This window comes from Nicotiana tabacum, chromosome 14 (genome assembly GCF_000715075.1).
Source record: "Nicotiana tabacum cultivar K326 chromosome 14, ASM71507v2, whole genome shotgun sequence".
In the NCBI taxonomy this organism is placed as follows: domain Eukaryota; kingdom Viridiplantae; phylum Streptophyta; class Magnoliopsida; order Solanales; family Solanaceae; genus Nicotiana; species Nicotiana tabacum.
Window position 1 is genome coordinate 108,311,510 of NC_134093.1, and position 23,224 is coordinate 108,334,733.

Here is a 23,224-nt window from a genome sequence, read left to right on the forward strand (position 1 = left end):
CCAATAAAATCAAAGCTATATAAGATATCACCGTAGTGGATAGTGTCAAGGCTGTTCAGAGGCTAACGGGCGCATAGCCGCTCTAGGCCGGTTCATATTAAGGTCTTCTAATAAGAGCCACCGGTTCTTCTCATTATTGAAGAAGAAGAGTAACTTTTCTTGGACCCCTGAATGCTAACAGGCCTTGGAGGAACTCAAACGGTACCTTTCAAGTCCACCCTTGCTCCATACTCCGAAGGCGGATGAGCAGTTGTACTTGTACTTAGCGGTATCCGAGGTAGCGATATGTGGAGTCTTAGTCCGAGAATAGGAAGGTACGCAATTTCCTATCTATTATGTTAGTAGAACTCTAGGCGAGGCCGAAATAAGGTATACCTACCTAGAAAAATTTGTGCTCGCTTTGCTAAGCGCCTCCAGAAAGTTAAAGCCATATTTTCAATGCCACCCCATATGCATCGTAACTTCCTAACCACTCTATTATGCACAAAACCGAGCTCTCGGGCCGGTTGGCCAAATGGGCCATAGTAATTAGCGGGTACCATATCGAATATCGACCTTGGACTGCCATCAAATCACAAATTTTGGCAGACTTCGTGGCTGACTTTACGCCGACCTTAATACCCGAAGTAGAAAAGGAATTGTTGTTAACCTCGGGAATCTGGACCCTCTTTACGGACGGTGCCTCGAATACAAAGGGGTCCAGACTCAGTATCGCGTTGAAGCCGCCTACGGGTAACATAGTTAGAGAACTGTGAAATTGACTAACAATGAGGCCGAATACGAGGCCATGATTGCAGGTCTCGAATTGGCTAAAAGCCTGGGGGCCGAGGTGGTCGAAGCTAAGTGCGACTCCCTCCTTGTGGTAAATCAAGTCAATGAGACGTTTGAAGTGAAAAAAGAACGAATGCGAAGGTATTTAGACAAATTGCAAGTAACATTGCATTGATTCAAGGAATGGACCCTACATCACATACCCCGAGATCAAAATAGCGAGGTTGATGCTCTGGCTAACTTGGATCATCGGTTGATAACGATGAATTCAGCTCAGGAACGGTCGTGCAGCTCATGAAATCAGTAGTGGAAGAAGGCTATGCTGAAATAAACTCAACAAGTTTAACTTGAGATTGGAGAAACAAGTATATAGACTACTTGAAGACTGGGAAGTTAACCTCGGATCCTAATGAATCGAGAACTCTACGCACGAAGGAGACCAGGTTCATCCTGTCCGAAGGTACTCTGTTCAGAAGGACACTCGATGGCCCACTTGCCATATGCTTAGGGCCGGGAGACAACGAATATGTTTTTAGGGAAGTTCATGAAGGCACCTGTGGAAACCATTCGGGGGCAGAATCTTTGGTTCGTAAGATAATCAGGGCCGGCTATTAATGGATCGACATGGAGAAAGATGCAAAGGACTTTTTACGAAGATGCGATGGCTGTCAGAGGCTCAAACCGATGATCCATCAACCCGGGGAACTACTACATTCGGTCTTGTCGTCTTGACCGTTCATGAAGTGGGGAATGGACATTGTCAGTCCCCTGCCGTGGGCACCTGGTAAGGCTCAATTCATATTGTTTATGACCGATTATTTTTCTAAGTGGGTCAAAGCTCAAGCGTTCGAGAAGGTACGAGAAAAAGAAATCGTTGACTTCATTTGGGACCACATAATATGCCAGTTCGGGATACCGGCCGAGATAGTGTGTGATAACGGGAAGCAGTTCATTAGCATCAAGGTAAAATATTTTTCGAAGAACATAAGATCAAAAAGATCTTGTCAACACCCTATCACCCTAGCAGAAACGGGCAGGCGAAATCAACAAATAAGACCATACTTCAAAACCTAAAGAAAAGGTTGACTGATGCCAAAAGGGAAATGAAAGGAAATTCTGCCCGAAGTCTTGTGGGCATACCGTACAACCTCAAAATCTAGTACTGGGGCCACTCCATTTTTATTGGTCTACGGTGCCGAAGCACTAATACCAGTTGAAGTGGGAGAACCTAGCCTCGGGTTCCAATATGCGACCGAAGAATCAAACGGCGCGCCCATAGGCACGAGCCTGGAACTATTGGATGAAAGGCACAAAGCCGCCCTAGTCCGGTTGGCCGCCCAGAAATAGCAGATAGAAAGGTACTACAACCGAAGAGCCAACCTCTGACACTTCAATATCGGGGACTTGGTGTTAAGAAAAGTAACACTGTATACCCAGAACCTGAATGAGGGGAAGCTGGGGACAAATTGGGAAGGACTATATCAAGTCATCGGGATTATCGGCACATGATTATACAAACTCGAAGCAGGAAACGGTGCGCATCTACCGAACAACTAGAATGTGATGCACTTAAAGCGGTACTACTGCTAAGGTACGATATCATTCACCTTTTATGACATTGTGAATCGAACTAACACTTGCAGGCAACAACCGAAAGAGAATGTGACTATTAGGTCTGAAAGCACGCATTGCACTCCTTTTCCCTTGAACCAGTTTTGTCCCAAATGGGTTTTCCGGTAAGGTTTTTAATGAGGCAACAATAAATCGTGCTAACTTAGAATCGAAGACCGATTTTAAATCGGAGTCAATGGTCTCATCAACAATATCCGAGCCCTCTCAAGATCAACCTTGAATACTGGGGGCCAACACCCCCGGGTCAAGCTTCTTAGCAAGGAAATAAGGAAACTTTGTGCTTAACAGCCTAAGCTCGGTGGTTAGGATTTATTGTAAGGGCCAAACAGTCAAGTGAACCGTGCCCGCGTATGCCACCTTAGCGATAATGCAAGCTTTTACATGCTTTCAATCTTGTACTTTATGCACAAAAATGAAAGAAAGTTTCTACCTTGCTATTACATTTTTATGCCTCTTAAAGCATAGAGCTTAAGGGCTATCCCTACCCGGGAACTATCAAGCCCAAGGGTTACCCCTATCCGAGCCTAAGGGCTACCCCCACTCGGGGACTATTGTCCTAAATAAGTTCGGGCAACTCGGGTTATTAGAACCCGGAGGCGCAAAACCTATTAGGTAATGCCTAAACCTAAAAGGCTACGACCGCCCTAAAAAATGGCTCGGAGACGTCCGAAGCCCGTAATCAAAATGTAAGACCTTCAATAAATATTCAGAACCTGCTAAAAGGTTACCCTCGGCAAAAGCATTGTCTAAAAAACACTTAAGCATCTTGGAAAAACTTCCGGTCACTCCGAGTTTTCAAAAGTTTTGAGCAAAAATTGCATCGAGGTCAGGTTCTGTACGGACCTCCGAAAATTAAATGACTTATTAGTATGTTTGACTCTGTGCTAAGGCATTAGAAATATTTGAAATTATGAAAGGATGATGAAATAGTAGAGACTTGAAATTGCTAAAAGGGAAAATTTTATATATATTCCGAAACATCTTTACAAAGGCCCAACAAAAACGGCCTCAAAAAGAACAAAAAATATGTACACAATACAAAAACTAAAAACTCCTAAGGCATTCATGCCTGGTCTTCACCGGAGCCTGATTCATCACCAGAACAATTGGGATCTTCGGATTCTTTAGAGCCCTCGGAACCCTCCTCACCTTCGGGCTCGGATAGCTTCTTCGCCTCGGCCTCAAGTCTTTTTGCCTCCTCGATCTTGGCCGACAGGTCAAAGCCTCGGGCATGGATCTCTTCGAGGACCTCACATAATCGACATTGGTCTTCAGGCAAGCCTCGACTGCGTAAACATTGGCCTTGTACTGAGCCATCATCTCGTCGGCATCGATTGAGGCTGTCTCCACCCTAGACCTCGTTGCTTCGATCTATTTACCAAGGGCATCCCGTCCTATGGCGCCCTAGCTGAGCTGTGCTCAGAGATCCTCATTTAGCTGAGCCCGTTTTTCACCCTTCTCCTTCGCCACCCGAAGCTGAACCTGTGCCGAAGATAGCTTTGCCTAGGCGATTTCCTTCTCCGAGGTCAACAGATCTATCCTGCTTTTCCACCCGTTGGCCATGACTTGGATTTCGTTCATCTCCTTTCGAAGTTGATCGATTCAGTCGATCTTCTGCTGGACCTGCAAGGTATTGTCGTTAGTCACTATGACCGGTTCCTTGTTTCTAACTTCAAAGACCTTTACCTTTTATACCAAGTCGGCGTGCTCCCGCCTTAGGACCGATGCTTCTTTCTAAGCCCCGTCTAGCTCACCCTGAAGGTTCTTAATGACCCCTTCTTGTTGCTCGCTGAGAAGCTTGTACATATCCCTTTTTTGGGCAAGCTCCTCGGCCTCGAGCTCGAGCTGATTGACCTCGACCCGGTACCGAAGGAAGCTCTCGTGATGAAGCATCGAGACCTGCAAAAAGATGAAAAATGTGAGAAATATCAAAACCTAGTTGTTACACCCCATATTTTCGTACGTAAAAGTACGCCATAAGTAAATTGATGAAAGCTCAGAAATGAGATGACATCCTGTATTTTTTTCGTACGTTAAAGTTTTGTCGTAAGTTAATTGACGTAAGATCGGGAATGAGGTTATATTAAGATTATCAGCATTATGCTATTTCAAACACGTGATGAGTAAATTCGTGAAGGAGAGAGGGTAAGCAAATCGAAGGAAATGAGTTTCGTCGAAGTTTGGTAATTTGGGATAAAATACGGCCGAGTTAAAATACCCGGTATTTATGGACTAGTACCATACAAGGTACCACATGGCCATGATAGTAAAATGTATAAGGTGTGTTAAAAGTGAGTAGTATTTTAAATAATTTGAGACAATTCTTAATTATGTGGGTAATTGGTTGATTATTGGGTAATAAAATATTACCTAATTAATTAGGGATATATATATATGATAAAGACTAAGTGGCATGATGTGGCAGCCCCCACACTCAAATTAAGTGACTAACAATCTTGATTGAAAGGTGGCATCTAAAGTGATATACATATGATACTTACGTGTAAGAGATTTGGCAACATTTGGCTTAATTGGACTTTAAATAACCAAGACGCTACACTTAATCAGCAAGACTTAAAATGGCTTCATTTGGCTTCATCTAAATCTTATAACCTTTTCCTAATTCAAATATTTCAAACCAGACACTACACTCAATCCAGCAAGTTTTCAACAAAATTTCTTACGAGAATTATCAGTACCTTAGCAACGAAAGTTTTTGCGGTTTTAAAGGAGTATAGTGTAGTCCTTCTCAAGAATATCACACGAATATTTCCTACTCCATATATGTTAAGGCTATCCCTTTTCTCTTTTGGCATGATCCAAATGATACAAATGAAACAAGCAAAATACGTAACTTCTATAACTGACTCTATTCATAGAAATGCTAGAGATGCGTATTTTCTTGATTCCCTACGTGTCCAATTATTTTATCATCTACTCATAGGTCTCAGAAAAATACGTAGTTGATAAAGTTTATCTCATGATATTAATCAAAGACATAATGGTCTTATGACATTCCGAAAGATTTTATTGACGTACTTCTCATGCATTGCATTCATTTATACATACATATTGACCCATGACCAGATGACGTTATATACGCGTATATATGTATATATATATATATGTATATGGGAAATGGAAAAAATTTATGGCGTTATATATGCACCACCACCTGATCAGCCGGTATACGTTGATGATTTGTCCACAGTGGCCGAGATGATATGATGGGATGCCCTCAGAGGCTTGATGATGTTATAAACGCATATACCTATGCATGATATGACATTTATACGCATATACATGGCATTGTAAATATTATTTATTCACAGAGTTATTCAGATTTACATGTTGAGTCTTTTACTCCATGTTCCTCATGTCTATTATTTACTGATTTTTATTCCTTATATACTCGGTACATTATTTGTACTGACGTCCCTTTTGCCTGGGGACGCTGCGTTTCATGTCCGCAGGTCCTGATAGACAGGTTGAGAGTCTTCCAAGTAGGCTATCAGCTCAGCGGAAGGTGTTGGTGTGCTCCATTTGCTCCGGAGTTGTTTATGCGGTCAGTATGAGTAGGACATGTACTGATTAGTACGGCGGGACCCTGTCCCGACCTTTATGATATTTCTGTACTCTTAGAGGTTTGTAGACATATGTCGTGTACGTGAAAGATTGTACGTCCTTGTCGGCCTATGTTTTGAGTTTATAAATGATCATGTTGGCCTATTAGGACCGTATGTCATGTGTATATGATGATGTAATAAGAAAGATACGTTACGTTGGTACTCGGTTGAGTAAGGTACACGGTGCCCGTCACGGCCCATCGGTTTGGGTCGTGACACTAGTAAAGTTCAAAGGAACGTAATGATGCCTTACCCGATTTAGCACCTGCTGCGCCTCATTAAAAAGGCACGGCACGTTCACCTCGTTCATTTTTGCTTGGTCCTCCTTGGTCACCAAGCATCGGAGGTAGCTAGCTATCCCCACGGGAGTAGACAGGACCCGGGCATCCTTCGGGATGGTCAGAATAATCGATCTCTTGCGACAGGGGTCAACACTCGGGGCAGGGAACTAGTTGATCAATTTCGGGCTCGAACTAGGCCCACTAGCTTCCGAGGATATGTCCTTCTTTGAAACTTCCAGGTCACTCAGCCTGGAGAAATCTTCTAAAACGGACGAGTCCACACCGTTGAAAAAGGAATAAAAGGGATTGTTCGTGCCATGGACCCCTTCATTGGACTTCTCCTTTCCCGCTTGGGTCTCCTTGAGCATGGACTCGGTGTAGGAGGGCGTCCCTGGAATCTCTATTATACCGAGTGCTTCCTTCGGAGCGGAGTTGGCATCTTGGGGAGTCCCATCCCGGGTCTCCATATCAACCTCTCGAGTTTGAGGAAGGTCGGCCTCACGAGTTTCCCCCTTAGATATCTATTGCCCCCGGGAAGGGTTGTCCCATGGGTGACGATACTGAGATCTTCCTCCGGCTCATCCCTAAGCCGGAGAAGAGAATCAGAGTCTGGCACCTGGGAGTTAGAGCTTTTCCTGGGCTTGCGAGCCACCCTCTTCTTTGGTTTCTTCGCCTCAGGGCCCGGGGAGCCCGAAGGTTTCCTTTTCCTTTTCTTCTTTTCCTTCGCGGCATCCCGGGCTGCCCCGCAACTAAGGGATCAACAGACAAGGACACGTCTTCGTCCCCTTCCAAAGTCCTAAGTTCGGTGGTCTTAGGCAAACCTGTAACAACAAAGGGGAAGGAAAGTCAGTATGATGAAAGTTAGAAGCATGGTATTAACTATTAAGAGAAAGGCCTTACCATGAGAACGGGCCTCCCATCGGCCCTTCGAAAAACCACGCCATACGTGTTCGGAGTACGTCATCTGTGTACAGATGCCCTCGATCCATTCCTTTAGCTGGGAGACTGCATTTGGAACCCGGGCGACGACTGCACAACCACAAGTATGAATGAGAAGGGAGAGATAAAAAAAATATAGAGACATAATAAAAAGGAGAGGCTGCACTTACGAGATGCATTCCACTTCTCAAGAAAAGGCATGAACTCGGGGGGAATCAAATCTTCGGTCTTCACCCGAACGAAGCGTCCCTGTCAGCCCCGATCCCAGTCTCCGTCAATGCTCGCAAAGGGGGCCTTGCTGGATGGATTTACCCGAGGCACACCTCGTACCTCTTGCAAAAATCCAGAACAATCGGGTCCACCGATCCTAGTGTGAAGAGGTAACTGTAAACACTTAAGTATCCCTCCACATGGGTAGTAATGGCATCCTCGGGCTCGAGGAATACCACATCCTTGCCTTCCCAATTGTAGTCCTTTCGGACCATGGGAAGAACATATTCGGTTACAGAGCATATACACCTTGGTGCTCCTTCACCCCGATCTTGTTTGCGTGAGGGTTTCTCGACCTTAAAGTCATCTGCAATTGAGCAACCCCCGAAAATAAACATTTTCAAGGGAGGCTCAGGGGCCGGTTCATTGGTAGCCACCTCGGGGGAAGCCGTTTCGAGGGCTACTACTTAAGGAGCAGCCGCCTCAGTACCGGCGGCCTGTTGGGAAGATGAAGAGGCGACTTGTTGAGGAACGGATTTGGATGTTTTAGCCATTTTTTTTAACCTTTTTTAGAATTATATCTAGGGTAAAACTCCTCTACTATATAAATGGGAAGCTAATTATTAATTAGACACACTGTAACACGCATACCTAGGCAATATACTTCTCTCTGTTTCTAAAAGTTATTCAAAAGTTCTTGTTTTTGTTCATAAGTTCTCCATAAGGGCAAGCTCGGAACTGAAGGCAGGTTCCTTTTAAGTCTTAAACCGAGCTCGGACTCACTATCATCATTGGTTGGTTATTTACTATATCTTTTATTTGCTTTACCTAACGTCATTAATCACTTGTATTGAATTATTCCACATATCCTTAAAACCGCGTATAAATTCAATTGTTATCCATTTTTAAGGGTAAACAAGTGTATATATCTATATTCCGTGGAAAAATACTGAATTCAAACAAGTCCAAGTAGCAAATACAATTGTTCTATTTTTTATTTAGTATTCAGATGATCCATCTGCAGCTCCCCTATTTACCCTTGCATTTTGTTATGAATGTCGAAAAGGGCAAGATCTATATTATCTGGTGATTGCCATAATTAGTAGCTAAGATTACTTAAACCATTAATTGTCACCTAAATCTTTCGGTAAATTTTGTCCGTTTCATCAATTCCTTTGGTCCTTTTTTTACTTTCAAATCATAGGAAATCCAAAAAAATCTTTATATGAATGCAAAAATAGTATAATAAAGAATATTTGTAATTTCAGTATATTTGAAAATGTTATAACTTATACTAACAGATAACTTGTATTTTTAACAGGTTTGATTTCACTTTTTACCGACGGGTCTTGTAATTATATTTTACGTGAGCTTATTAACTTCATATATACTTTAAACTATGGTAGGATGGCGACGGATGTGTGCCGCTCATTACGGGCTAATAATTAGGATAATATCTTTATTTATGCCACGTATAATTAACTGAGATTAGGCTTTACATCTATTCTATTTACAACTTGCGTCAAGCCACTATTTCTTTTTAACAAAAACAATTAACGTAAGTCCAAATTCCAATATTTTCACACAAAATACCTTTTGCTTTATTTCACTTTCGAATTTTATGCTTATTTAAAGTTCATATTACTCAATCTTTGTAAATTAAGGGGCTAAATGCAGCCTATGACCATCAATTGTTACTGTATACCGTTCAACAAAGGAAACTGATCCATAACCAATAAAATCAACTTGGAAAAAATTGACTATATACACATAAAAATGACAAGAAAAATAATAAACGCTTAATTTTGAATCTGTTTATGAAGAAATGTACCAGAATTCCAAATGAAGAATTTTATCATGTTAAGTTCAACATTTGAAAATTCTATGGTCAGAATGTTGACAAGAATTTATCACCTCATATGATCCAAGCAACAAAAGAAATTTTATTTCAGCCAACCTCTCTGAACGGGCATGACTTTATTAAATTTTCTTCTTTTTTGAACTTTGGACGGGATGGAAATATTGGACTACTTTTTAAAAAATTTCATCCGGCGTACGATATTTGTTTTGGGGTCTTGGCTCATTCGAATTCGCGTCACTTAAGGCCCATTAAAAGGGGGAAGCGCCTCCTATTTGGCCTTTTTTCATTCAAAGGGCTCGAAAGCGGTGGGGAATTCAAATAGGGATCTTTACATAAATAGTCAGCCGGATTCATTGTTTTCTTTTTCTAATCGGTATACATAGATTATATTTATTGTTTTCTTTTTTGAACCGGCATACATAGATTATACGTCAATTATATATGATTATACATATATTGTACATTGATTATATATCCGCCGGCTATTTTTAGTTTAAGTGGTTGGTTGGTTGCTATTTGGGTTAATTCTTCGTTCAAATACATTCCACCCTAACCTTTGGTGCTCATTGGGCACTTTTTCTCTTTTTTTCTCCTATTTGTTTAGAGTTTTAACCTTAACTTTTACTATATATAATAATTTACTACTATCATGTAACTTAAAAGGAAATTAAATGATATTTGTAACTTGAAAAATAAAGCAAGTAAGCTGAAATGCCGATATATGGCAAGTGAAATTACACTGATAATGTAAAGTTTTTTACATTATAAGTGAATATAATCTAAATTCACTTTTCAACTTTTTGGTTTGGTTGAGGTTAATGACTTGGCTATATATCTAAAAAAGCCTTCTAACTTTATTATGTTGATTTCCCACATACTGAGAAAGACAGTCCATCAACTTTGTTTCTAGGGTTTTGAAATGAGCAATCTGCATTTGCAATTCTAACCTTTCTTTTCTTAAGTTCTGATTCTCCTCCATAAGCAGCTGCAAAGTAATATTATTCTCTTCTTTTGCAGCCATTATATGATCAGAAGGCTTCAAGTATGCAGGAAAAGCACTAGAGTCACTTTTCTTTCTTGTGATTTTGCCAAGTAAATGCTTACTTCCTCTCTTGAACTTCTCATGTGAGAATTCCCACCTCTTGGATGCTACTTTCTTGAATCCCTATATATTCAAAAAAAATTATAATTAATTAACAAAATACCAAGGTGAAACTAGAGGCGGGTCAAGATTTAAAAGTGGTTGGGAGACCACTATCGAATAAAATTTTGAGCAAATGTTGAAGTAGGAATCAAAACCAGGCAGCACTAAAAGTTAAGTTGTGCCCCTAAAATCCAACAATGCAACTGCTAAGCTTTGAGTCTTAGGGTGCTAATCAAAATATATAAATGTTATTTACGATATATACATATACTTTTTTCGAAATTATCAGGGGCGGATGACCCCCTATCATTAGGGTACGTAGGTCTGCCTCTGGGTAAAACTATGGAGTAGTATTTAATAGATAGGAAAGCAGAGGCGGATTTAGGGTGGATTACGTGTGTTCAACTGAATTCATAGCTTTTGAAATATACATATGTGCAAAAATTTGAAATGTACAAATATAATAAGATTATAAATATTTTTTAACTCAGTGACTCTAAATCTTGGATTTGTTTTTGTTTGAAGGAATGTTGTATAGAGTGGAAGGCTAGCAAGCCTAGAGAAGAAGAAAAACTACAAGTAAAGTTAAAATCTGGTTCAACATTCATATGCTGGTCTATGTATTATAGAGTTCCTATATATTAAATGAATATTCCACATTCTAAAAAGTTGTCTAGTTTAAGTCAGAATAAAACACGATTTTCCAGAATTTTATTGCAACAAGTGTGATTAAATTGACTTTGGAATAGGATGGTTTTAAATTTGGCTTCGAGCAATATTGACTACTGTTTGATTATCATGAACAAATTAATGACATGTTTGAGTTAACTGATTATAAATAGCTCGTAATAAGCATATAGTGTTAATAAGCAGGTTTTTAGTGTTGAACTTTATTTTAATAATAAGAAGTTAAAGTTATTTTAGTGCTGAATTAAGATGGAACCCTATTAAAGTTAACTAACATGACTCTCCTGGCGATACAAAGTACCTTTACAAACTATATATACAGAGAAAGATCGATACTTAGACAAATAAATTAGTACTATTACCATAGCACTTAGACAAATTTGAGGACAAAAGATCGATCGATACTTAGATTAATCCAAAATCTTATCAGAGAAAAGGATGCAACTTAAATAATAAAGAAATTAATACATGCCTACGTCCAATATATTTTTATTCCTTAACGTTCTTTACAGAAGCTAATCATATTTCACGAGTAAGATTATAAATATGTATACATTAAACCTACATATACATTAGGAGACAACAGTATATTCTTTCAACCAAACATGGGACATATTGTAGCAAATACACACATAAACAAGAGAGAGAGAGAGAGACTTACATAGGTATTAAGTTGTCGGATAAAACTCGAAAAATTGTTGTGCTTGAAATATTTAGGCAACATGAGCTCAGAAAACTCAGCTGGAGACCAAACAACAAAACCAGTGCCCTCTTCATTCCATGAAATAACCTTATTTTTTCCACTATAATTCTCTTCTTCTTCCTCCACAAACTCCAAAAGTTCGTAAGTTTTAAGCAGAAACGGCGCCGGGCATTTCGTTCTCGTCGGCGGCTGGCCGATTTTCCGGCTAATCGTCCGGTCTTCTGCTGTTCCAACGGCTGCTGCTGCCATGGCTATGTAGGATCTTGGTTTCTCTAATTGATAGATAAAGATCACTTTTTGTGCAAACTTTTCTCCTACTTATATAGTTTTTATATTATTCCCTCCGTCCAATATGCGACGGTATTTGACTGAATATAATGAATAAAAAAATATTTTTATACAAATAGATGGCTAGATTTACTATTTATTTTTTTAATCGATTACAATTGTTGGCCTAGGTTATATATATATATATATATATATATATATATATATATATATATATATACCAGTTCTTTTTAGTTTAAGCAATTGGATGAACGACTATATATTTAGGTTAATTCTTCAACAAAAAAAAAGACTATTAAAATTAATTTAAAATAAGTTATAAATATTTATATGTCTATAAATTATGTCATCAAGAATAAAATGAGAAATTTAGTATCAAATTATTTTTAAATATAGGTACATGCCTATTTTTAAATATGCATCTTCTTAGAAACTACTAGTGTTTTGGATGGTGGCACGTTTCTTTCTATTTTTTCGCTTTTTGTGTTTGTGATGTTTCTCTATCAAGTGTATTCACCTTTTTCTTTAGAGCTAACGTGACACTTTTGAATGTGGATATTTTTTAATTGATTTTTCATATGGAAGTGATGGAGAAATGATTTGTCTCGACTAAAAGATATAGAAGCTTCATGAGTACACTTAATAAGTCAAAATTATATGGCATTTGGACATATTTGCCCCTCAATAATGTCTCCTTTTTTGTAAGTTTACAAAATATTTTACTTATATACATTTTTTTTGGACTTATATACATTGATATATAGCATTAAAGATTTATATAATCATGTAAATAACTAAGAAATCTTTACACAAATAGCCGTGAATTTACTGTTTACTTTTTTCTAATCAGTATACATAGATTATATACTGATTATACACAATTATACACATAATTAATAATATTATACATGCGCCACTATTTTTTGTTTAAGTGATTGGGTGGAAATCTATTCAGGTTAATTCTGTTTAATTCCTAACACTTAATATAACAACATGTTTCTAATTACCAAAAAAAAACACAAGTAACATGTCTGACTTTTAGATTATTAATCTCACTTATTATGAATAATTATCTGTATTTATCTTTCAGGACAATTAACAATATGAGAAATATATTGAAATTAAACTCTTTAACAAAAGGTCAAAAATTTCTTTCATATTCTTCTCCATGAACATGCCAAAAAAATAATCAAATTATTATTTATGATAGAATGAATATGATCTCTTTTCTCTTAATTAAATATCTTGAGTTGGAGTTTTAAATAGAATGTTTTTTAATATGGAACGAATTTTCCTTTAATGAACTTTATATAACGTGAATTCTGAATTAGTTGGTCCATAATGCGGGGGAAAAATTATAGAGAAAGATGGAAAAATAAGGGCGGGCCGCGAATGTTGACTCACTTCAGAAGAGTCTGGTAAAAGTTTTTTCACTTTTTGTTTGTCTTTTCAATAAAAGGAATTCGTCAGCTTCTCAAAATTAATTAATTAATTAATATTCAAACTATAGCTCAAACTCATACCCCACCACTCTATATGTTAAGAAACTAAGCTCAAAGTAACAATACGAAACAATAAAATAGATAAGAGATATAAAGAGGAAAGAGAAGAGAAATTCTTATTTCTTCTATGTATTCAAGTGTGTACAATGTGATGTCCAGACCCTCTATTTATAGGATGACATTGAGGTAATACAAAGGGATGTCATGAACATGATATTAACTATATGGGGAGGTTATAGAGGTGTGGGAGTTACAACTATAATGGTGAGAAGTAGTGGGGATTATCTACATAATGGAGAAGAGTAGTGGGAGTTATATTTGATTAGTGGACGTCCATATAATATGTATTTCATAACACTCTCCCTTGGATGACCAAAGATAATGTTCCTCGTTAAAACCTTACTAAGAAAAAACCTTGTGGGAAAAAATCTTAGTGAAGGAAAAAGAGTACACATATCTTGTAATACGCATTATTTGCTGGCTCATTAAAAACCTTGCCAGAAAAGCCTAGTGGGATAAAATCTTAGCTAAGGGAAAAGGAGTATAACGCGTATTTACCTCCCCCCGATAAAAACATCAATTTGTTTCTCCGAGATGACGTGTTCCGATCTTGTATACCAACTTCTCAAATGTTGAGGTTGCCCATGCTTCACTGAACAGAACACCAAATTATCAAGCGAACAAATTTGTTGAACATCTATTTCACCGTTCTGTGAAGACCGTGTTTGATAAAGATCTTTGATGAAATATATGCTTTATTTTGTCTCCTTCAATATATCCTTCTTTAAATTGAGATAAACAAATATCATCGCCTTCACTATTATTGGAATCTTCTCTCAAGGAAAAGTCACATATCTGTTGTGTGTTGAGTCACTTGCTTTATCAGTTGCTAGCATATTGACATGACTTGGATAAGTATCAATAATTGACTGCCTTGTAAAATAATAATATGGCAGTACCCTCACATACAAATAGATTGTTTGAAGAACAAACTTCAGAAAATGCGTGCATTTGCATAACCAACAAAATGTTGACAATATTTGTTAGAATAAACAAATCTATATTAAGGATTCCTTTTGCAATATAATACTAACAGTATTCCAATATCTTCATATATATGAATAAAATTATATCCCTGCTAGAATATTGTTATACTCATGGTTCTAGCAAGATATATAGTGCACCAATTGCAATAGACACAAAAATAAATCATGTAAGCCATGATTGCTCTAATCCACATAAGGATTTGCTGAAGCATTATTTAATAAATTTTTTGGAAACCTTAATATACTTCAGAACAGTTTAAATCCTTCAATGATTTTTATATACGCATATCAAATTTTTCAGGTATTGTCAGACTAAAATCTGAAAGCAACTGCATCCACCACAAGAGAACATGTTTCCGAAAAATCTTGTGTCACCTCACTGGCTTTATTCTTTCAGGTGTTGGGACTATCAGTCCAAAACTTTACGTTTTTCAAGTGAATTCAATATTGATTGTGTATTTTTCATTGACCAATCATTTGTCTGTCCATATTCTACGACAGATTTGAGCTCAAGATCCTCGTCAATATTAATAATATTGAGCACTATATTATATTAACAATATCGTCGATGATCATTTTATATCGGTTCCATCACCACTCAATAAATACATAACTTATCGAGATCTCAATAGTTTCAGGTACCTAAGCCTCTCCCATGAGGTCTTATAAAGTGTTATGTCGTGGTGTTCTTATAGAGCACTTGCCTCCTTAGTATGACCATCTTTATCATTTTCTACTCTCCTTCTTCAAGGAGTTTTATCTTTGGAACCGATTAGTCTATTACGCTTCATGCGTTCTATAGACTATGTCCATCATGGACTTTATTCTATTTGGAGTATTAACAGCTGAAATATAACATTTAGCTTTGGGTCAGCAAATGCGCCTGAAAATATTTTGCAAATGAATTATCACTTGAACTTCAAGTTCACATTTTCTTGTACAAGGATCTAGGTGCACTCATAATAATTCATTCCATGTATTACTTTTTCATCTTTCCATTTTATCCTCCTAATATTAAGATCACCAACACATATCCCCAACTTTCTTTGGAGACACATCATTGTGCATTGTGGTGGAATAATTAAATCATATAGCACATCCATATTTCTAGATAAAAATTATTTAGTTCTTGACCCTGAACCAATTAAAATAAGGAGAATTTATCATAACTTGTTGGCTAGATGCGTACAAGTGATGTTGTATATTAAATAATATACCTCATACCAAATTTTTATTTGGGAGTTTTATTCTCATAACCAATGGTTTAGCTTAATTGGAGGCATACAGTTTCTGCTAAACCAACTTGGATTTAAACCAGTATTATCAAGATAAATTATCATAATTTTTATTTTGGAACTGTGCTCTAATAATTTGAGCAAGCAACCTTACAAAAGCCAAACTGCAAGTTGATAACAAACGCACATGTGACCATAGAATAGATGCATCTATTAAAATTATATAATAGTAAAAGGTCAACATGGCAGGTGATTGGGCCCATACATATATATATCCTTTTATTCGTTCCAGATATCAAGGGATTTAATCCCAATCTTAAGTGGTATATCATGAGAATAAGCAGCACAAGAGAATTTTTTGAAGAATCTCTATTTCTTCAATATATGCTAATGTGAATTCTCAAGTAATTTTCGCATCATAATTGAACCGGGATGGCCAACAGGTCATGCCAACTAATCTTTGTTTCAGTAAACCTCTAGTTTACTTGTGGCATGTGATTTCATCATCATGCTTATACACATGTAATACAAATAGAAGAAAAATCGGGTAACCTTTCATATTTACCCGGTATGATTATAGTAATATGAAGATATTCAATCTTCCTTTCATTTATAGTCTCAAATGCCAACAACTTTGGCTAATATATTTAAAACTCAAAAAGTTTCTTTTGAGACTTACTATATTATCGATGTCATAAACAATTTCATTCATCCGGGTAGTAATAAATTAGTTCTTTAGGAGCTCTTAAGTGATTTTATACTACACAGTCTATTATCACACCATCCATATGGTGAATGTCTCCTTCACAAAATCATATCATAATAACTGTCATTGTCAAAATCATCATAAGAAAAATCATTTCTTGCTTTAATATTTTGCCTTTAATATTATTATGCATATGTAACGACCCAACCGGTCGTTTTAGCTGTTAGAATCTCGTTCCCCTAAATAAGACTCCTCGTATGTGCTTTTACTAATTTATGACTTGCGAGGATGGTTGGTTTGGGATTTGAAAGTGTTCGGGTTGAAATCGGAGCACTTGGTTTCTTAGTTGGCTTTAAAAAGGGCGAGTTTGACTTCGGTCAATATTTTTAGAAAACGACCTCGGAATCATGATTTGACGGTTCCAATAGGTTCGTATGATGAATTTGGACTTGGATATATGATCGGATCGGGTTTTGGATGACCCGGGAGCGTTTCAGCGCCTATTGTGGAAAGTTGGCATTTTGGAAGAATTTCATAAATTTGGGTTAAAGTGTATTTCAATGTTATCGATATCCTTTGGGATTCAGAATCTAGGAATAGCTTCGTATGGTGATCCTGGTCTTAGTAGCGCGTCCGGATATTAATTTAGAGGTGCGTAGGTAATTTCAGAGTCATTTGGCAAAAGTTAAAAATTTAAAGGTTTTTAAAAAGTTTGATCGGGAGTGGACTTTTTGATATTGGGGTCGGATTCCGATTCCGGAAGTTGGAGTAGGTCAGTAATATCAATTATGACTTGTGTGCAAAATTCGAAGTCAATCGGATTTGATTTGATAGGTTTCGGCGTCGAATGTAGAAGTTTAAAGTTCTAAAGTTCATAAAGCTTGAATTGGGGTGTGATTCGTGGTTTTGATATTGTTTGATGTAATTCGGGATGGTTCCGGACCAAGTTTGGGTGTTTTGATGCTGCTGGTTGCTGGTTCTGGTGTTGTTCTTCGCGTTCGCCATGAGCCTCTCGCGTTCGCGAAGAAGGATTTTGCTGCTGGGATTTTGTTCTTCGCGTTCGCGAAGAGGCTCTCGCGTTCGCGAAGAAGGAATTTCTATTGTCTGTCGTCTGATTTCGGAAGCTTACATCTCTCAATTTATAACGAATTTAGAGGTAATCCAAAAATGAAAGTTGTAGCTCTTGGTATCTAGTTTTCATAAAAATAAACCATTTGTCATTTGGAGTTGTGTACAAAAGGTTATGGTAGATATACTACAGACTATCCGGGAAGCATTTGGAAATCTCGACTGCACAGGGCTCACTTTGGAAGCTTATATCTTGCAATATACAATGAATTGAAAGATGATCAACATATGAAAGTTATAGCCCTTGATGTCTAGTTTCCAGAAAGTTAAACCATTTAAGATTTGGAATTTTGTACAAAACGTTATGATCATTATACTAGAGGCTATCTGAGAAGAGTTTGAAAATGACTTTTGAGAATTTTGTTCATTGCGAACGCGATGGGGGGCTCGCGAACGCGAAGAAGGGTCGCATGGGCAGTGTATAAGTTTGCAAAAATGGGTTTGGCTCAATTCATCTCATTTCCTTCATGGGAGCCAACCTAGGAGCGATTTTGGAGCTCATCTTCATCATCTATGTCAAGGTAAGTGATTCCTACCTATTGTAAGTTAAATACTTGGTTTAAATACGAATTTAGGCGTGAAAATTCATGGAAATGAGTAGAAATTTAGAGTTTTGAAGAAAAATCTAGAAATCGGTATTTTTCAATTTTGACCACGAAATTGGATATGGAATTGGATGGAAATTATATATTTGAGTTCTTGAGATTATGGGTAACGTTTTTCTCCGAAAAATTTCTGGAATCCGGGCACGTGGGCCCGGGATGAATTTTAGAAATATTACCATTTTGGGTTGGATAATTAATTTAATAGCCCAATTTCGAATTATTGAGCATGTATTAATTATTTTTCATAACATTTGGATAGTTTCGGAATTTCCGGCATTGAATTGAGACTTTAACGCGACGTTGTGATCGGGAAGTGAGCTTTGAGACAAGGTAAGTCTCTTGTCTAATCTTGTAAGAGGGAATTTACCCCACATGTGATTTAAATTAATAATTATTGCTAATTGTGGGGGCTACGTACGCACGAAGTGATGAGAGTCCGTGCGTAGCTACTAATATTGCTAAAGTTCGGGTTGTTTAGGACTCAAATCATGAATTACTTTTGATAATTACCTCTTTTAATTACTTAAATTACGGAAATTATATTGTAAATTGTTTGAGGAAATAGTAAAAGATTGAAACTTCATATACTCGAATTTTGTGTAAATTATTGAATTGTTAATAAAGATTGAACATCCTATGTGTTAATATTATAATAACTTCTCATTCTGGAGGTTCATAAGAAAATGTCCTCCTTTCTTGTGGAGCGGGCCGAACGCCTCGGTAGTATAGATGCATCTATGGATTGCGCCGCACATTTTTCGACAGTGTACACGACACTCTGGATCGGGTCGTACGACCTCGGCAGAAATCGTGCCTAATAATAATAATTATACGATACCTTGATATTTTATTGCAGCTTGTGAAACTAATTGATAAATTGGAAGTTATTTGAATCGAAAGAGTTAATTATTTCTACTGGTTAAAGAAAATTATTGATATTCCTATAAATCATGTTGATTTAACTATCTCTATTTTAATATTATTGACCCTTAGTGAGTGTCAAAGTCGACCTCTCGTCACTACTTCTTCGAGGTTAGGCTTGATACTTATTGGGTACATGTTGTTTTTCGTACTCATGCTACACTTGCTGCACATTTTTATTGTGCAGGTACAGATATGTCCAGAGGCCTTGTGGGCGCAGAGGTGTGGTTAAAATACGGGGACTTAGGTGAGCTGCATTCTATATTACAATCCGCAGCCAACAGAGTCTCCTTCAGAGTTATTTACATTTTTCCTGTCTAAATTTGTATTTCGGATAGATGCTGTATTTTATTTTAACTCCCTAGTAAATGCTCATGCACTTGTGACACCGGATTTTGGGAGTGGTTATGGGTTATTTAGAAATTTAGTTGCTAAAATATTTATCACTTACTCTATGAGTTCTATCTTTACTATTTAATTGAATAAATTTTTATTTCAAAAATACTAAAATAGATAATTAAGTTAATTAATTATGGTTGGCTTGCCTGACAGCAGTGTTAGGTGCCATCACGACCTTTAATGGATTTTGGTTCGTGACAACATAATCTTTATCACATATATATTTTCACATTTACTTTTAGGAATGAGTCTGCATTTGCAATGCTTATCACAAACTACATTTTCAAGGAATGGACTATAATCATGTGAGCGTGTCTCGTTTTAACAGACCACATTGATACATATTTCTTTCACCTTTGAAGAATTATTTTGAGAACTCTTATTGTTCTCCTTTTTTGCGATTATCAATGATGACTATTACTATTTTAATCTTTGGCGTGCCACATTTATTGGTCAACCGCTTGTCTTCATTTAGACATATTATACACCGCTACCAAATTCACATCAAGAATGATGCAAATCAAGTGTGACAAGTTTCGTGCTTTTTCATGAAAAATATATTTTCTTCTTTAGACATCATTATATCATCAATGTGGTGCATTGAGAGTGAAACCCAATGCCTTACCTAAATAAAGGAATGTTAGACCATAATGAGTTGAGACTCAAACCCAACTCTTATTATCATGGTGCACCAGGACTTAAACCCGATGTCTTATTCTCATGGTGCGCTGGGACTTGAACCCACGTCTTACCCTCCACATATTGCATTATAAGCCAAAGTGTCTAGTGACTCACCTTCGAGCCTTTCGGGCGTACTCTTAACAGTGCTCATTGGATCTGATTTCATAATTTTTCTTCATCACCTCAATAAAGTAATTAGTGCAAGTAAATCTGAAATTACAAATCATGCAAATAACACCAACCGTTTTATAATACTGGATGACATGATAGTATAAAATAATAAATAACATAGACAAATGAGAATAGACCTTGTTGTCTCAAATGTGATATGTAAAGGGATTATATACTTCACTAATTAGTCATTTCAGTGGAAGTTTTCTTGCATGACTTATTAGAAAACAGTGGACCCATAGCAGTAACCTCTTAATGTAGCAATAAGTGTTGACACAACAAGCAAGATTAAAAGAAAGGTCAATACATTTCTTTTAACTACATTAACTATATATCATATGAGTGCTAAATAAGTCCATTTATGATATTTGTGATTTTATATGGACACAATAAGACTTACCTGATCCTCATCAACTAATGTGTTGAAAAATTAATGGTTACCAGTCTTAGTAGTACATAGAGCATGAGATCATATAAACCAAGAGCTGACAAATCTCTTTTTTTTTGTTAAAAACGACACTTTCTTAACTGAATAAAACCATCCAAATTGTATCAGAAAAGCAAATGTAACACTACTTTAGAAACCCATGACAATTTAACTAGAAGCAAATAAAGTCTAAAGAATCATATCCCTGTGTTGCATCAGTTTCCAACGTTACTTCATGTTTTATTGAATAAAAAATATGACTAATGTTTAAATTAGCAAATAATGGTCATAGAACGTGCTTACTCATTCTATTGAAATTAATGTATACCGACCGAATTAAAATAAAATAAGTAGGAATATACCTTTTTCATCTTCATGCACATAAGACTAAATTGATGACACTTCATCTTTAATGCTTACCACAAAATCGTTATCGAGGAAAAAGTTTCTTTGGCAAAGCAGCAAAAGCAGTTGTAGCTTCCGTGGAGGGTTTTCACTTCTTTTAGGAAGTATTAGAAGAATATAGCAATTTGTGTTGATAATGTGTTAAGAAACTTAGCTCAAAGTAATAATATGAAACAAGTAAATAGACAAGAATGTAGAGAGAAAGAGAGCAGGGATTTTTATTTCTTCAAGTATTTTTCAAGTGTGTACAATGTGATGCCCAAGCCCTCTATTTATAGGATGACATTGAGGTAATACAAAGGCATGTCATGAACATGATATTAACTACTGAGAATATGGGGGAAGATCATAGCGAGGTTATAAAAGTGTGGGAGTTACAACTATAATGATGAGAAGTAGTGGGGATTATCTACATAATGGAGAAAAGTAATGAAAGTTATATTTGATTAGTGGACATCCATATAATATGTATTTCATAACACATATATGTTAAAGCACATCAATTCATGTTAATTAGCAAATATAACTTCTATATTTTCTTTCTCTTATCTTTCTCTTTTGTTTCTCTTTTGTTTGTCGAAGATCAATTATTCATCTTCTATATAAGTTATTTGAGTTCAAGTGGTGTTTGTATCGGATTACACGCACCTCGCCTATTCTATTAAACTAAGATTTAGGTAGATAGAAAAATAATCTGTAAATATTATAAATAATATTAAGAGTGAATATCCATGTATTATGAAATTACTTGGGAGCAAGTTAGTTAGTCATAAACTAGTCTAGTTACTTGGTCACTAAGATTAGTTACTTGCTCACCAAGATTTGTTACTTGCCCACCAAGACTAGTTACTTGGTCACCAACCAACTCTCTTATAAATAGGAGACTTCCCTACTCATTTGGAGAACACCATCAAGAAAATATCTAGTATTATCTCTCTAAATTTCTCTTGTGTTACTTTATTTCATATTATTCTATAACACGTTATCAGCACGAGACTCTACCGTCTCAAGAAGTTATTTTTTAGAAGACTAAGGTATAATTTTTCTCCTCTCTTAATTATGACTGATATTATGAAAAGAAAATTTGTTGCCCTTGAAATTTCGGGCAACAACTATATGTCATGGGTGTTGGATGCAGAAATCTATTTAGATGCAATGGGTCTTGGAGACGCCATTAAAGATAAAAAAAAAAAAAAAAGCATCTATCATAGACTGTGCTAAGGCCTTGATTTTCTTGCGTTATCACCTTGATGAAGGGTTGAAAATAGAATATCTCACAGTCAAAGATCCACTTATTTTGTGGAATGGCTTAAAGGAAAGATATGACAACTTAAAGTTGGTCACACTTCCACAGGCACGATATGATTTGGCTCATCTAATGCTCCAAGACTTTAAGTCTGTTTCTGAATACAATTCGGCGATGTTCAGAATTACTTCTAAATTGAAACTCTGTGGAGATAGTATCACTGACTATGATATGCTTGAAAAAACGTTCACAACATTTCATACCTCCAATATGGTCCTGCAACAGCAATACAAAGATAAAGGTTTCAAGAAATACTCTGAGTTGATTTCTCTTCTCCTTGTGACTAAACGAAATAATGACTTGCTCATGAGAAATCACGATAATCAACCCACTGGTCTATACCAAAGTGGATGAGGTGTATTCATATTATGCTAAGTGTGGAAAAGGTGATGGATATGGCAGATTTCTTTGAGCAACCTTATGAAAAAATAGACCACTTGATCGGTGATGGATCTATGGTTAAAGATGATTGAGTAGTTTGGTTTTTATTTTTGTCTATTTATAGTAGCTAGTGAATAAATATCATATAATCATAGTTCTTTACATGAGT

The 23,224-nt window shown here is 36.7% G+C and overlaps 1 protein-coding gene across 1 annotated transcript; it reads right to left on the reverse strand.

The window, feature by feature from the left end:
• Positions 1-10,152: 10,152 nt before the first annotated feature.
• On the reverse strand, positions 10,153-12,160 carry LOC107773619 (heat stress transcription factor B-2a-like). Its single transcript, XM_016593019.2, has 2 exons — positions 11,813-12,160; positions 10,153-10,485 (listed from the first exon to the last, which is right to left on the reverse strand). The coding sequence occupies exons 1-2, from the start codon at positions 12,101-12,103 to the stop codon at positions 10,156-10,158; spliced, it is 621 nt and encodes a 206-aa protein (XP_016448505.1). The 5' UTR covers positions 12,104-12,160; the 3' UTR covers positions 10,153-10,155.
• Positions 12,161-23,224: the final 11,064 nt, after the last annotated feature.

Bases quoted from the DNA above. Each gene is read 5' to 3' on its own strand.
- LOC107773619 (XM_016593019.2), bottom strand. From the start codon at position 12,103: ATGGCAGCAGCAGCCGTTGGAACAGCAGAAGACCGGACGATTAGCCGG. The intron at 10,486-11,812 runs GTAAGTCTCTCT...TTGAATATATAG, and splicing joins TCCGACAACTTAATACCTAT to GGATTCAAGAAAGTAGCATC.